At 47.3% G+C, this 15,585-nt stretch overlaps 1 protein-coding gene across 4 annotated transcripts in view; it reads left to right on the top strand.

Moving 5' to 3' along the window:
- Positions 1–15,585, top strand: part of MTMR1 (myotubularin related protein 1) — a 60,814-nt gene that overhangs the window by 23,876 nt on the left and 21,353 nt on the right. For all 4 annotated transcript variants that reach the window (XR_003002650.1, XM_024740679.1, XM_024740681.1 and 1 more), the window contains 6 exons: positions 1,680–1,781; positions 2,100–2,183; positions 3,184–3,333; positions 4,145–4,333; positions 11,445–11,630; positions 12,091–12,297. Coding sequence is in view for 3 of the 4 variants with exons in the window: in XM_024740679.1 (XP_024596447.1) it covers positions 1,680–1,781; positions 2,100–2,183; positions 3,184–3,333; positions 4,145–4,333; positions 11,445–11,630; positions 12,091–12,297 (918 nt within the window). In the remaining variant the exon portion in view is untranslated. The remainder of the gene's footprint in view (positions 1–1,679; positions 1,782–2,099; positions 2,184–3,183; positions 3,334–4,144; positions 4,334–11,444; positions 11,631–12,090; positions 12,298–15,585) is intronic.

The following is a 15,585-nucleotide window of genomic DNA, read 5'->3' as shown; positions in this document are numbered from 1 at the left end:
CTTCGTTTTTCTTTCTCAAGATTGCTTTGGCTATTCGGGGTCTTTTGTGTTTCCATACAAATTGTGAAATTTTTTGTTCTAGTTCTGTGAAAAGCACCAGTGGTAGTTTGATAAGGATTGCATTGAATCTGTAGATTGCAATTGGGTGGTAGAGTCATTTTCACAATGCTGATTCTTCCAATCCAAGAACATGGTATATCTCTCCATCTCTTTGTATCATCTTTAATTAATTTCATCAGTGTATTATAGTTTTCTGCGTACAGGGCTTTTGTCTCCTTAGGTAGGTTTATTCCTAGATATTTTATTCTTTTTTTATATTTGGAAGAGTTTGAGAAGGATAGGTGTTAGCTCTTCTCTAAATGTTTGATAGAATTCGCCTGGGAAACCCCCTGGTCCTGGGCTTCTGTTTGTTGGAAGATTTTTAATCACAGTGTCAATTTCAGTGCTTCTGATTAGTCTGTTAATATTTTGTTTCTTCCTGGTTCAGTCTCAGAAGATTGTGCATTTCTAAGAATTTGTCCATTTCTTCCAGGTTGTCCAGTTTATTGGCATAGAGTTGCTTGTAGTAATCTCTAGCCAGACCCTGTTTATTTATGGACATTTAAGTTACTATTTCCATTCTTTTGCTGTTAGAAATAATATCACAACAGTGACTTCCTCACTTCCCCAATTGCTCTTGGTTTAATTTGTTTGTGGTCATATTTATTTTCCAATTTGATGTAAGGTTAAAGAAGAATGAGATTTTTGTGTTTAGCTAACGACGTAGGTTTAGAAAGGTCAGGGGGTAGTGCTCAGATCAGTCCCAGGAAGAAACTGCACCGTCAGAGCCGCCTCGTTGGCACTGCTCCTGACAACTTCCAGTTGATCTTTCGGCTGGCAGCTTGCATGGCAGGGTGCTTTCAGAAGCCGATCTTGAGAAACAGCATTATAATTTCTGTAAGGAAGTCACTGAGGGCCATACATGACACAGAGTCCTTGCTTTGAGTTCAGAGGAGAAATCTCTGTCGCATTTCTATTTGATGGATGGTGTGAATTCCGTAATTGACTCTTTTAGCAACTTAAAGCCCACAACTGATTGATTCTATGGCACACCTTTAGCAAGTAAGTGCACAGGACTTGACGGCATGTCTTTTATGTACTAAGCTTATTCTTGGTTCCGTCTGATGAGGTTTTTCCCCAGCACGTCCCCTTTGTTCCAGTTTTCTCACTTAATCTTTTATTATCTTGTTGGAGGTGCTTTGCGAATTGCCTCAGTATCCACTGGTGATTGGTTACAGGACACCCCCCTCCCCCCAGCAAATACCAAAATCTGGGGCGCTTAAGTCTCCTTATATAAAATGGCGTTAGTATTTGTATAGAGCCTACGCACATCCTCCTGTGTACTTTAAATTATCTCTAGATTATTTATAATACCTAATACAATGTCAATGCTATGTAGGTAGTTGTTGGCACTCTGCTAATTCAAGTTTTGTGTTTTGGAACTTTGTGGAACTTTTCCCCCAGTGTTTTTGATCCATGCTTAGTTGAATCTGTGGATGTGCAGCCTGCAGATAGGGAGGGCCGACTATGTTTCATGAGAAATGAATAAAAATATTTTATTTATCTCTTCATAGCGTGGTGTCTGCTTCATAGGTACTCAATACATGTTGAATAAACGAGTATTGCTAATTGTTTAACAGGATATGAGGAACTTGCGACTTGCTTATAAACAGGAAGAGCAGAGTAAACTAGGGATATTTGAAAACCTCAACAAACATGCATTTCCTCTTTCCAATGGGCAGGTATGTACACCAAAATAAATCTTTTTATGTGTGGGTCTAAATGCCTTCACAGAGGTCTAAAAATTTCATGTTTAACTGTTCTTTCTTCCAGAGGTTTCCTTTATCTGTTTTCTCGCTGTTGGTAACTAATATTAGAATATTTTAAATTTGTCAGTTCTGTGTAGGATGAAGAAAACTGCCAACTTGTTGCTTCAAAATTTACAGATTAAAGTCGGAATCTTAATACATTCAGCTCATAACTGAATGAAAAGCTTTAATAGCGGGCATATGACATAGCAAAGAAATGCTGACATATGTATTTTGTGGTTTTGTATCCAGACACTCTTTGCATTCAACTATAAAGAAAAATTTCCAGTGAATGGATGGAAAATTTATGATCCAGTATCTGAATATAAAAGACAGGTAAAGTGTGTTGCTTATCAATCGGAAAATAATAGGTTGAGCATGTTTTTCCTAAAAGGGTAGAAATGTAGTGGAGAAGAAACCTTTTGAAACAAGTTGTCCATGGGTGTAACTCACTTGGCTTGTGGGTTCTTCAGCTCTGGATGTCCGTTCTCCCCATACCAAACCTTTGGCTATGGCACTGTTTGTTCTTCCTTTTTCCAGAGTGCAAGTGGAGTACAGGGACGGGGGTTGACAAACCAAACCAGCCAGATGGTTTTTATTAGATATTCTGGTAGCAAATTAATGAGTAAGGATCAAAACCAATGGTTTAAGTTAGATTTTAAGTATATGGCATGGCTACATCAGTCTGATGAGGTGTTCCTATACCTAGAAGCTCTTTAGTGCATTGTTAGTTTGAAGATATTCCAACAAGACGTTATTTTCATGACATTTACTCTTTGCCTGCACCTTATATTTGGTATGGTGATTTTATATTCCTTATTTTAGACATTTTAAAGAACTTTCTGCTTCTCTAAATGACTTCCATGGGTATTTTTAAGAACAGCACTATGCTCATTTGTTATAGAAAACATGACAAGAAATGCATATGACTGGGATTCAAGTATACAATTTTCATGTTTTAGTATGTTTGGAAATTATGCTTCCTTAGGTTTTTTTTAATGAATTAGGTAGGAAATGGGTTATATTAAATAAATGTATATTTAAACTTTTAAGTAGCAATGAACAACAAATGGATTTTAGTAGAAAATAAGAAATGGGGACTTCCCTAGCAGTCAAGTGGTTAAGACTCCACACTTCCACTGCAGAGGGCTTGGGTTTGATCCCTGGTCGGGGAACTAAGATCCCACATGCCATGGCCAAAAAAATTAATAAATAAATAAATTTTTGAAAAAAAAGAAAAGAAAAGAAGAAATGGATGTGGTTCATGCTTAGTACTTTTTGAAAGTGTAAAAGTGTGCTCCTCTCCACCCCCTGACTTTCCTCTGACACCCTGCAGGGCTTGCCAAATGAGAGTTGGAAAATATCCAAAGTAAACAGTAATTATGAGCTCTGTGACACCTACCCCGCCATCATTGTCGTGCCAACTAGTGTAAAAGATGACGACCTTTCAAAGGTGGCAGCGTTTCGAGCAAAAGGCAGAATCCCGGTAAGTAATAAACATTGTCATTTAGATATAAATGTATACTGTATTCGATCTAATATGGAAAAAAGCAAGACAGAAAAAAATTAGTGAATCATCCTTGAGAAAATGCGTTCTTTCTTAGATATTGAGTGCAAGGCTCTACCTATACTGGAAGGGGCACCATTGCAAAAGTAGACAGCAGCCAGCAGGGGGTGAAGTTTTTTAAACAACTTTGTTGATATATTAAAAAAACCTCCATGTGTTTAATGGATACAGTCTGATGAGTTTGGATATATGTGTACACCCAGGATTCTATCACCACAGTGAAGCAGGGAGCGAACGATTTTGAGACCCGAATTTGTGCTCTGGTATAACCCCGAGTCACTTGGCTGCTGGAGGAAAATGGGAGGTTTGGGGGCTTAGCTTTAGATTTCATTAAGAGACTGTATATTTACTTTGTCCTCATATGGCCACGTATGCCACTGTTGAGATCCAAAGGTGTTTTTAAATTAGGAAACAAAATAAAACTAGTCAATCAAATAGAAATGGGGCTTGATGTCAGTCATAGTTTGACTTAGTCTCTGGTTTTCTTAGGATCATAGAATTTTAAAGGTAGACGGGGATTCTTAGAGCTCATTTAGTCAGACTTCTTTCAGCCTGACCCAAACATTGAGTCCCAGGGCCACTATCACGCTGTCCTCAGGCTGACTCCTCCCCTTTGAGGAAAATATGCCGAAGCAGCTGTGCTTGAGAAGAGAACTTGTTTTCACTACCTGGTCATTAGAGCACGTATTATTTTAGGACCGTACTAATACTTATGGCTTTCAAACACTAGGTGTTGTCATGGATTCATCCAGAAAGTCAGGCAACGATTACCCGTTGCAGCCAGCCACTTGTGGGTCCCAATGATAAACGCTGCAAGGAGGATGAGAAGTACTTGCAGACGATAATGGATGCTAACGCGCAGGCTCACAAACTCATCATCTTTGACGCCCGGCAAAACAAGGTCGCCAGCACCAACAAGGTACTGTTTGTCAATCATCGTGCCATTCAGATAGCCCAGCGAAGGTGGACTCTTGCGGTGTAGCCCACAGCTGGGCCTCCTGGGCCCCTAGCCCTTGGGAATCCTGTCGTCTCATTGCCCCTCCACAATCCTGTCTGCTGAACTAATTAAGTAAAGACCCAGAAAGAGAATGATCGCCTAGAGGATCTAGTAAGTATTTTAATGAAAGGATCATGAGGCCCTTGGAAGTCCCTTTAACCTGTGAACTATGGTGATTGCTTGATCAGTTCATATCTGCCTGGAGTTCCGTTAGATTGGAGTCAGCTATGTGAAACAAGGCAGATACACAGAGTTGCCATCCGCACCCAGCTCCCATCTGATCCCCACCAGCTGAAGAGGCCCAGGCTGTGCGGTCAAGCCTCCGGTACCCGCTTTCCAACGGGAAGGGCTCTGAACGGCGTCATTTCTGTCTCCCGCAAATGACTTGCTGAGAGTGTGGTCCTGCAGGCAGGCCTCTGGCAGTCAGAGTCCTGACCCCTCCACAAGGAGTCTCAGGTATGAGGATGGTGGCCACAGCCCTTACCATCTCATGCCTACCTGTAAGGTGATGCTCAGGTAATCAACATGCAGTGAGCGTGTACTAGGGACAAGGTGCTGGGGGAAACACCAGGACAGACGAGGCTACACGTAGGAGGTGCCAGCTCAGTGTTCCGGGGGAGCTCGTGCCGCTGGGCGAGCCTTCACAGAGGAGGTGGCATTTGAGCTGGCCCTGGGTGATCAGCGGGATGAGACGGGCAGGGCACTCTAGACAGCACGAGACCCCTTCAGCGGTGCGCCAGAGCATGCCATTCATGAGAATGGCAAGAAGGGGGGTGTCTGAGGGTTCCCCCGCCGTGTCCCCCTAAGCAGTGCTTGGGGGTCTTTGTTTCTCTTGGCAGCTTGTGCCCCTTCCTTGCTCACTGATGATTCCATCGTTGACCACAATCTCCAAAGAGCCAATGTCTTGCGCCCCCGTCTCACTCTCGGGAGGATCCCTTCCCTCTTACTTCAAAGAGCAAACAAGCCGTCAGGTGCACCCATGGCCCTTGAGGCAGGTGCCTGCCATGGGCCAGGCGCACAAACTGCCCAGCGGCTCCCACCGTGAGGCGGGGTGGCGGGGGGCATGCAGCGTGCTCCGCGGGAGCGTGGAGGCAGCGTGGTTGTTTGCACCTGACCGTGGGCAGTTACTGCATCTCTCTAGACCACGATCCCCTCATCTGAACTGGGAGCGGCAGCACACCTCCTTCCTGGAGTGGATGTGAAGGTTGCATGGGTGCCTGTCCCAGAGAAAGCTTTCGGGTCAAGTTTGCCATCTCTGCTACTGACCCAGAGTGGACGGCCCCATTCTCTTGACTCTCATGACATCTCTGCCCTGGACCACTCCCTCTCTGTACCCTGGCCGGCTCAGCCTCCTTCACTGCTTCCTCTCCCTCTTCCCAGCTGGCAGATGGCAGCACACCTGGAACCCAGTCTGGGGTCCTCTTTTCTCCTTTGCCCAGTCTCGCTGGGCCATCTCCTCCAGTGCCCTGATTCTCAACACTCCCTATGTGTTCAGTTTGCCACCCAAGTTTCTATCATGCTCTGATCCCTCCTGAGGTCCAGATGGATTTCCATCCCGTCGTCTGGTTGGCATCCCCTCTTGGCTGTCTCCCAGGTAACAAAACCTCAGTGTATCCAGACCAGCCTAAGAGACAGGGTAGCGAGAACCCTCAGCTTTGTGTTCAGTTGCATGTGGGGTTTCCTCCCTGCTCTGCCACTTAGTGCTCGATAGAACCCTGAGCAAGTTACTTAACCTCTCCAGAAGCCTCTTCTGTAACAGGGGAGGTGACAGTCTCTCATGTAGAGGGCTGCGTAAGGATTGAAATTGGGTGAGGAGAATGCACAGTGCCGGGTGTATCAGTATAGGGTGCTGAGAGGCTAGCCCCACCCTGCCCCGGGGTCTGGCCTGGCACTGAGTGGTGGTGTCAGCTACTGAGTCGGGGAAGCTGGGAGAGGACCAGGGTGGGGAGAAAGATGGGCAGCGCGTGAGTTTCCTGAGGTGCTGAACCAATGACCACAAACTTGGCGGCTTAAAACAGCACACATTTATCCTCGCACAGTTCCGGCATCTGGCAGCGCTGTGCTCCTTCTGAAGGCTTCCGGGGAGATCCATTCCCTGCGTTTTTGGGCTTCTGGTGGCTCCTCCGCGCATGGCTACCGCCCTCCGGTCCCTGCCCCTGTCTTCCCACAGCCTCCCCCTCATTGTGTCTCTGGGTCTTCTCCTCCCCGACTGGAACAAAGAGCTGCTGGCTGGTGGGCGGGGTCGTCTCTCAATGGAGGACCCGATGGTGAGTGGCATTGTATGTTAATTCAAAAGTCCAGACTCCATTATGGAGGGTTTCAAGTCAACTTTCTTCTTGAGAAAGTGAAGATGCAGGCAAGGAATTTCATTTTAACCTGTTGCAGTTGAGGAGCCTGTGTGGGGACAATAAAGCTCTGGAGCTCAGAAAAAGGTCAGGTTGGAGGTCGAGTGGAGGTGGCAGCCTTGGAGGGGAGGGGATGAAGCTACCCAAGGAGCCTAGGCCACGTGAGCGGGGCCAGGCACCAGACCGCCTGAAATGCTGTCTGTGGAGGGTAAGAGAGGAACTCAGTGAAGGAAAGGGTGCTCCAGGTGGTCGGGAGGAGACGGCAGAGAAGAAGGGAGAGGTCCCAGATGCCAGGAGAGGAGGAGTGTCCAGGAGAGAACTAGGGGGAGGGGTGTCTTAGCTTGGACAGCTGTAAGTAAATATCATAGGCTGGGTAGCTTATAAACAGCAATATTTATTTCTCAAAGCTCTGGAAGCTGGAAGTCTAAGATCAAGGCACCAGCAGATTCAGTGTGTGGTGAGAGCCCACTTCCTGGCTGTAGACAGCCCCGTTCTTGCTGTGTCCTCACACTGCCAGAGCAGAAAGGGGCAAGCTCTGTGCCGTCTCTTCCGGGAAGGGCACTAATCCCATCGTGAGGCCGCCTCCTTCATCACCTAATCTTTCCCAGAGGCCACACATTCTAACACCATCCCATCGGGAATTCAGGTTTCAACATGGGAATTTCGGGGGATTCAGACGCTCAGTCTGCAACGTCTTGGGGGAGGTGTGTGGACTTCGGAGTCTGAGGGCATGGGAAACCTGTCCTGCCACTTGCTGCCTTTGGCCTTTGGGAGTTGCCAGCCCTCTCTGAGGCTTTGCTTTTCTCACCTGGGAATCCTCCCTGCTGCCTAGGATCGGCATCCCGGTGGGCCTTCACCAGGTGCTGAGCAGCTGGCTTGAAATCACGAACCCCTGCGTCCATCCTTCAGCTGCCTCCGTCCCAAGGGATGTTAGGCTTTCTTCTCCCTGAGGGTTGAGGATGGCCCTGCCGCCACTGCTGCTATGAGCTGATCCTTGGGGACTTGGGGGCCAGTGGGGAACAGTGTCCAAACATCGCTGGCTTCCCTCTGGAACCCTGCTTTGCCCCCATAGAGAGAGGCCTGGCCAGCAGGTTCGAGTCTTTCAGAACTTTCTGAGCCCCCTCCCCCTGTTCCTGCTGGGGTATAGGTGGGGCCCCTTCTCACCCTCCTTCCCCCTCCTCTGTCTCCAGACCTCCGGGTGCCTGCTCTCTGTCCTAGCACGGAGTAGGCACTCATGCCCTTTTTCTCCCATGAGCCCATTTTCTGATTGTCATTTGTCTTGTTTGGAGCTTTAGTAATCAGTTTCCAGGCAACAAACTGGCTTTAACTACATTCTCCTGGTTAACACCAGCCCTGAGCACGCACGCCCTCCATGCTGAAGTGCTTTCTGGGTGTGGGGCCTCTGCCCCAGCCTCAGGTCTCCCTCAGGGGTCCCTGTCCAGCTCGGGGCTTTTCGAGGTGGGTGCTGGGAGAGGTTATAATACATCAGTGCCCGAGTATGGGGGGCGTGCACCACGCCTTGCACGGATTAGCGTTCATTAAGATCGTTTATTTAGTTAGTATTTAATCCCCACAGTGAGCCCCTGGAGTCTTTCCGGTGAGAAAGCTGGGCGCAGAGAGATGGTGAGGACCCATAGCTACTTGAGTGGCAGACCTGGGATGACGAACCCACGCTCCGTGCCACCAAAGCCTGTGCCTTTAACCCCTCGGCCGGCAGTGTCTTCAGTGGGCACCGAGGATATCGTTTATGAAAACATCATCCTGCCACACAGGCAGGACCAAGCTCTAGGCTGCTTTGGCCACAGTTTGTGTTCAGAGTGTTCTGTTGAGTGAGAGCGCCTCACGTCATCCTGTACCGGCCAGAGGACAGGCGCATCCAGACCCGATGACGACATTCTCTTCTTTCCCCACCAGTCGTGTTTGCGGCTCCTGAGCTCGAGCAGGTCCTTGGCCCCTGCTCCGCCCCCGGTGGCTGGGCTCCGGTCCCCCGGCATGGCTGTGGCACGGGCTCGGGGCACACTCCCCCACCCCCGCCTCCCTGCCCACCCACCGCAGGCCCACACCTGGGCCGCTGAGCAGGACCCCAGGCTCAGGCCCCGGGCCCCAGGCTCCTGCCAGGTTCTCTGCCTCTCCTGGGCCCTCCAGGGGCTGGGTCAGCCCTTTACAACTCTTTCTCTCCTGGATGGCCCTGCCCCACGCCCTTCGTCCTCGACCCTTCTGCACAGAACACACCCAGCCTCAGACGGGAACTGCCCCCCACCCCGTCCCTACCTCCACACCCCGGAAACTAGGGTGGCCTCCCCGCTGCGTCCTCCCCCGACCCCCTGCCCACTCAGCCCACCCTGCTCTTGTGCCCACTCCTCCCCGTGAAGTCTGTCCCAGCTGTGCAGATAAGCCCTCCCCGGAGTCACCGTCCCCATCCCCTCGCAGCTGGCTCCACCGTTCCCCTACCCCCGTGCCCGTCTTGGCCTGGACTCTTCACGGTAAGGCCACCGAGTACCTTCTTGTCACGACCCCGCGAGCTTTTGACACAGTGAGTACCGTCTCCTTTTTGAAAGACTGTCTTCCCTTTTCTCTTTATCCTCCAGTCTTTGGCCGCTCTCCTCAGTCTCTTTTGCTCTGCATTCCCTAAATGTCGGCCTTCCGCAGGCTCTGGACCTGACTGCTCTCCTCACCACACACGCCGTCCCTGAGCCCCGGACGCCGTCCCCAGAGCCACCGCCCTGCCCCTCTTCCGTGCTCCAGAGCTCTGCGTCCTGCTCCCGAGACAGTTCCACCACTCAAAGCCCAGGGCTCTGTTCCCCCTCCAGAAACCAGTCCACGGTTTACAGTTCAGTGCCTTCTAGTCTATTCACGGCGTTGTGAGACGGTCACCACTACCTCATTCCAGAACGCTTCCATAGCCCCAGATGGAAACCCTGTGCCCACTGGCAGTCGCCGCCCATCCTCCACTCTCCCCAACCCCTGTCCCCAACACCTGTCAACCACTAATTTACTTCCATGTAGATTTCCTTCTTCTGGACACTTCATATAAATAGAGTCATACACTGTGTGGTTTTATGTGCCTGGCTGCTTTCGCTTGGCGTGATGTTTCTACGGTTCCTCCGTGTTGTAGCATGTATCAGTACTCCATGCCTTTGTGTGGCCGAAAAGTAGTCCATTGTATGGATACAGCACAGTTTATCCGCTCATTCATTGATGGACATTTGCGTTGCTTCCACCTGATACCTGTTGTGGATATTCCTGCTATGATTTGTTGTGTACAAGTTTTCATGTGAATACCTGATTTTAGTTGTGCAGGAGTTGGAATTTCTGGACCAGATGGTAGTTCCATGTTTAACTTTTTGAGGAACCATCAGACTGTTTTCCACAGAGACTGTACAGTTTAAATTTCTACCAGCAATGTATTAGGGTTTCAATTTCTCTATATTCTCATAACAGATGTGTCTTGGATGTTGACTTCTGCAAAATATAAGCTAATTGTAGGCCAGATTTTATTATGAGATTACCAAGGGGTGAGCCGTATCCCCCTTTTTTGTTACATTTGCATTTTATTTTACTTAAATTACTTAAATAAATCTCACTGTTTGGGATTTACAATTTGTTTTATATAGAAGTTTTGTGGTAGTACAACTTTATTTTTTTAAATATTTATTTATTTATTTATATTTTTGGCTGCGTTGGGTCTTCGTTGCAGCACACAGGCTTTTTCTGGTTGCGGTGAGCGGGGGCTACTCTTTGTTGCAGTACGCGGGCTTCTCATTGTGGTGGCTGATCTTGTTGCAGAGCACGGGCTCTAAGCACGTGGGCTTCAGTAGTTGTGGTGCGTGGGTTTCAGTATCTGTGACACATGGCTCAGTAGTTGTGGCTCGTGGGCTCTAGAGCACAGGCTCAGTAGTTGTGGCGAACAGGCTTACTTGCTCCGCGGCATGTCGGATCTTCCCGGACCAGGGCTCGAACCCGTGTCCGCTGCATTGGCAGGCGGATTCTTAACCAGTGCATCACCAGGGAAGTCCACGGTACAACTTTTTTATTCAGATATATGGTAGAACGTTTTAGAACCCAATTTGCCTTGTGTAAGATCCAGTTGTTAATCGTTTTCAGAACTGATGATGGGTGATGGAAGATTGTTGTGGGTTGAACTGTGTTTCCATTAAAAAAAAAATGTGTTGAAGCCCTAACTCCTGGCACCTGTGACTGTGGCCCTGATTTGAAATAGGGTCTTTGCAAATGTAATCAAGTTAAGACGAAGTCGTATGGAATTAGGATGGGTCCTAATCCAGTCTGACTGGTGTCCTTATAAGAAGAGATACAGACACAAGGAGAAGGCCATGTGAAGATGGGGCAGAGATTAACGTATCTATAAACCAGAAACACCTGGGGCCACCAGAAGCTGGAAGAGGCAAAGAAGGATCCTCCCCAAGAGGGTTCTGAGGGAACACGGCCCTGCCAGTACCTTGATTTTGGACTTCCAGCCTCTAGAACTGAGAGGAGAAATTTCTGTCACTTTAAGCCACTCAGATTGTGGTACTCTGTTCCAACAGCCATGGGAAACTCATACAAGGATGTAGGAGGCTTATTATAAACAGATGAGTTTGTCGCTTCTTTAATGGTCTCTATCTGGTTAAAACTAGAAAGAACAGAAAAGTTAATTCAGATGAAGTGACATATATCTTTTGTTTTCACAGGCAAAGGGTGGGGGCTATGAAAGTGAAAGTGCATACCCAAACGCAGAACTCGTGTTCCTGGAGATCCACAACATTCACGTGATGAGAGAGTCGCTGCGAAAACTGAAGGAGATCGCGTACCCGGCCATCGAGGAGGCACGGTGGCTGTCCAACGTGGACGGGACGCACTGGCTGGAGTACATTCGGGTACAGAGAGGGCCCGTCCTTTACGTGCTTTCTGCTTAAGATTTCTCTGCAGCTGGGCCATAAAGCTATCTGTCTGTCTGTCTATCTGGGTGGTTTCTTAGCATTGCAGATGAATACATCTTTGCTGTGTACTTGGGCGTTCATAGTTTTCATAGTTTAGATGGGCAGTCCCTGCATCGGCAGGCGGACTCTCATCCACTGCACCACCAGGGAAGCCCTCAGATCAGGTTTTTAAAGTACTTTGTGGCCCTTTGATAAAGGACCCTGTTTACTACTGTCGTTTTTTCTTAGTGTAAGTTTCTCTTTTTTCCCTCCAGATACTAACGTTTCCTAGTGATTCTTAAATTGATTGCATTCTTGTTTGGTTCATTGGCCTGAACTTCCAGTGTTCTCCACAGAATTCTTTTTGCTGTAATAGAAATTAAACGTAGCCTGGTTTAATGTGCCTTCTTTTCTGAAGATGCTTCTTGCTGGGGCAGTAAGAATTGCTGATAAAATAGAATCTGGGAAAACCTCGGTGGTGGTGCACTGCAGCGACGGTTGGGACCGAACATCCCAGCTGACGTCTCTGGCCATGCTGATGTTGGACAGTTATTACCGCACCATTAAAGGATTCGAGGCTCTCATAGAAAAGGAGTGGATAAGCTTTGGACATAGGTTTGCACTGGTAAGTTGAGACAGTGAGGTGCACGCTTCATTATTTTGCTATATCATATGCATATTTGTATCACACATCACACACACACACACACACACACACACACACAGGAGACGGCTTTGTGCTCTGTGTGAGGCCTGAATTGCCATAAGAGAATGCCATGGACCTCAGCATTGTATGTTCCTGGCAGGGCACTCTTTTTTTTTTTTCCCACGTGGGTATGCCTTTATTTTTGTAAAGAATTAAGGTAAAATTCATATAACATAGAATTAACCATCTTAAAGTATATAGTTCCACGGCATTTAGTGCATTCAGTGTTGTGCAGCCACCATCTCTATCTAGTTCCAAAACATTTCATCACCCCCAAAAGGACACCCTGTACACATTAAGTAGTCACGCCTCATTTCCCTCTTCCCACCAGCCCCTGGCGACCACTAATGTGCTTCCCATCTCCCTTACATAAGTGGACGCACACGATATTTGTCTCGCTGCGACAGGCTTATTTCACTAAGCACAATGTTCTCAAGGTTTATGCATCTTATAGAACCTATCAGATTTTATCAGTAATTCCTTTTCATGGCTGAGTGGTATTCCATTGTGTGGATATACTGCATTTTGTTTATCCATTCACCTGTTGGTGGACACTTGGGTTATTTCCATCTGTTGGTGATTGTGAATAATGCTGCTGTGAACATGGGTGTACCAGATTTTGCCATACAAAGTACCGTAAGACTGGGTGGCTTAAACAACAGAAATTTATTGTCTCATCATTCTGGAGGCTGGAAGTCCAAGATCAAGGTTCTGACAGGGTTGGTTTCTCCTGATGGCTCTCTCCTTGGCTTGCAGACGGCTGCCTTCTTGCTGTGTCCTCACGTGGCCTTTCCTCTGTGCACACACATCCCTGGTGTCTCTCTGTGTCCAGACTTCCTCTTCTTATAAGAACATGAGTCAGACTGGAACAGCCTCATTTCAACTTAGGGCCTTTAAGGATGTGATTCTCTCCCAGTGCACTCACATTCTGTGGTACTGAGGGTTAGGACTTCAACAGTGCTGGACACACAGTGGTGCTCAGTTACGTGTATCCTCCAGTTTTAATCTTCTAGTGACCTTGCGAGGCAGATGCTACCATGGATAGATGGGGAAACTGAGTATGAGCTATCTGCCAAGGTCACCCAGCTATTGAGGGTACAGCCAACCTTCAGGCAGGGGTTTCAAGCCTGCAGTCACTCACCCACTGGGTCTGTCTACTATTCCTTCCCTCGAGTTTCTGTGGATGAGCTCCTACCTGAAGCCAGTTTCTCTCCTTGCCCACCTGTCCCGTCATCCGGCTCATGGGTGGTTCCTGCCTCCATCTCCCCTCTCCCCTTGATCGTTTCCATTGATAGAAACGTGCTGTTACTTACCCCACCCTAAAACCCAACCCTCTTGACTGTACTTCCCCCTCCAGGTGTCACCCTGAACATCTGCTCCCCACTACAACAAATCTGCACAAAACTAGTCTGTTCTGGCTCTCACTGTTTCTCTCCTTCTGGTCTCTCTTGAACCCGCTTCAGCCAGGCTTCCTCCTCACGCCCCTGCACCTTCGCCCTGCCACTGCTCTTGTCACAGGCACCAATGGCTGCCACTCTGCCAAGTGCTTCTCCTATTTGGCCTGAGCATTTGATACTGGTCATTGCTCCCTTCTTCTGCAAACGCTTCCTTCCCTTGGCTTCTAGGTGGCTGCAACCTTCTGAATTTCCTCCTACCTTCTGGTCCTCCCTCTCTCCCCAACTTCTTTTTTTTTTAACACCTTTATTGGAGTATAATTGCTTACAACGGTGTGTTGGTTTCTGCTGTATCACAAAGTGATTCAGTTATACATATAAAAACTTTGTGAAATTTTTTGTTCTAGTTCTGTGAAAAATGCCGTTGGTAGGTTTTTTTTTTAAAACAAATTTATTTGTTTTATTTATTTATATTTGGCTGCACTGGGTCTTTGTTGCTGCTCACGGGCTTTCTCTAGTTGTGGTGAATGGGGGCTACTGTTGGTTGTGGTTCGCAGGCTTCTCATTGCGGTGGCTTCTCTTGCTGCAGAGCATGGGCTCTAGATGCATGGGCTTCAGTAGTTCTTCTCTCACTTCGTCCCAGCTTACCCTTCCCCCTCCTCGTGTCCTTAACTCCATTCTCTACCTCTGCGTCTTTATTCCTGTTCTGTCCTGAGGTTCTTCAGAAGCATTATTATTATTATTTTTTTAGATTCCATATATATGTGTTAGCATGCGGGATTTGTTTTTCTGACTTACTTCACTCTGTACAACAGACTCTAGGTCCATCCACCTCATTACAAATAACTCAATTTCACTTCTTTTCATTTTCCCAGACCAGGGCTCAAACCCGTGTTCCCTGCATTGGCAGGCATATTCTTAACCGCTGTACCACCAGGGAAGCCCACATTGGTAATTTGATAGGGAGTGCATTGAACCTCAATCAAAGTAGGTTGCTTTGGGGAGTATAATCAATTTCACATTTCATCTGTCGATGGACACTTCAGTTGCTTCCATGTCCTGGCGATTGTAAGTAGAGCTGCAGTGAACACTGCGGTACTTATTCTGGTAGCATCTTTAGGATTCTCTATGTATAGTATCATGTCATCTGCAAACAGTGACAGTCTTACTTTTCTTCTCTGATTTGGATTCCATTTATTTCTTTTTCTCCTCTGATTGCTGTGGCTAAAACTTCCAAAAGTATGTTGAATAACAGTGGTGAGAGTGGGCAACCTTGTCTTGTTCCTGATCTTAGTGGAAATGGTTTCAGTTTTTCACCACTGAGGATGATGTTGGCTGTGGGTTTGTCATATATGGCCTTTATTATGTTGAGGTGAGTTCCTTCTGTGTCTACTTTCTGGAGAGTTTTTATCATGCATAGGTGTTGAATTTTGTTGAAAGCTTTTTCTGCATCTGTTGAGATGATCATATGGTTTTTCTCCTTCAGTTTGTTAATATGGTGTATCACATTGTCCTCCCTCTGCTATATTTTGGAAGAGTTTGAGAAGGGTAAGTATTAGCTCTTCTCTAAATGTTTCACAGTATTCACCTGTGAAGCCATCTGGTCCTGGGCTTTTGTTTGTTGGAAGATTTTCAATCACAGTTTCAATTTCAGTGCTTGTGATTGGTCTGTTTATATTTTCTGTTTATTCCTGGTTCAGTCTGGAAAGGTTGCTTTGGGGAGTATAATCAATTTCTAAGAATTTTTCCATTTCTTCCAGGTTGTCCATTTTATTGGCATATAGTTGCTTGTAGTGGTCTCTCATGATCCTTT

The sequence above is a fragment of the Neophocaena asiaeorientalis genome, unplaced genomic scaffold, assembly GCF_003031525.2.
Source record: "Neophocaena asiaeorientalis asiaeorientalis breed wild unplaced genomic scaffold, Neophocaena_asiaeorientalis_V1.1 scaffold823, whole genome shotgun sequence".
NCBI classification, from domain to species: domain Eukaryota; kingdom Metazoa; phylum Chordata; class Mammalia; order Artiodactyla; family Phocoenidae; genus Neophocaena; species Neophocaena asiaeorientalis.
Note: the sequence above shows the minus strand (reverse complement) of the source record. Positions and strands in the feature narration are given on the sequence as shown.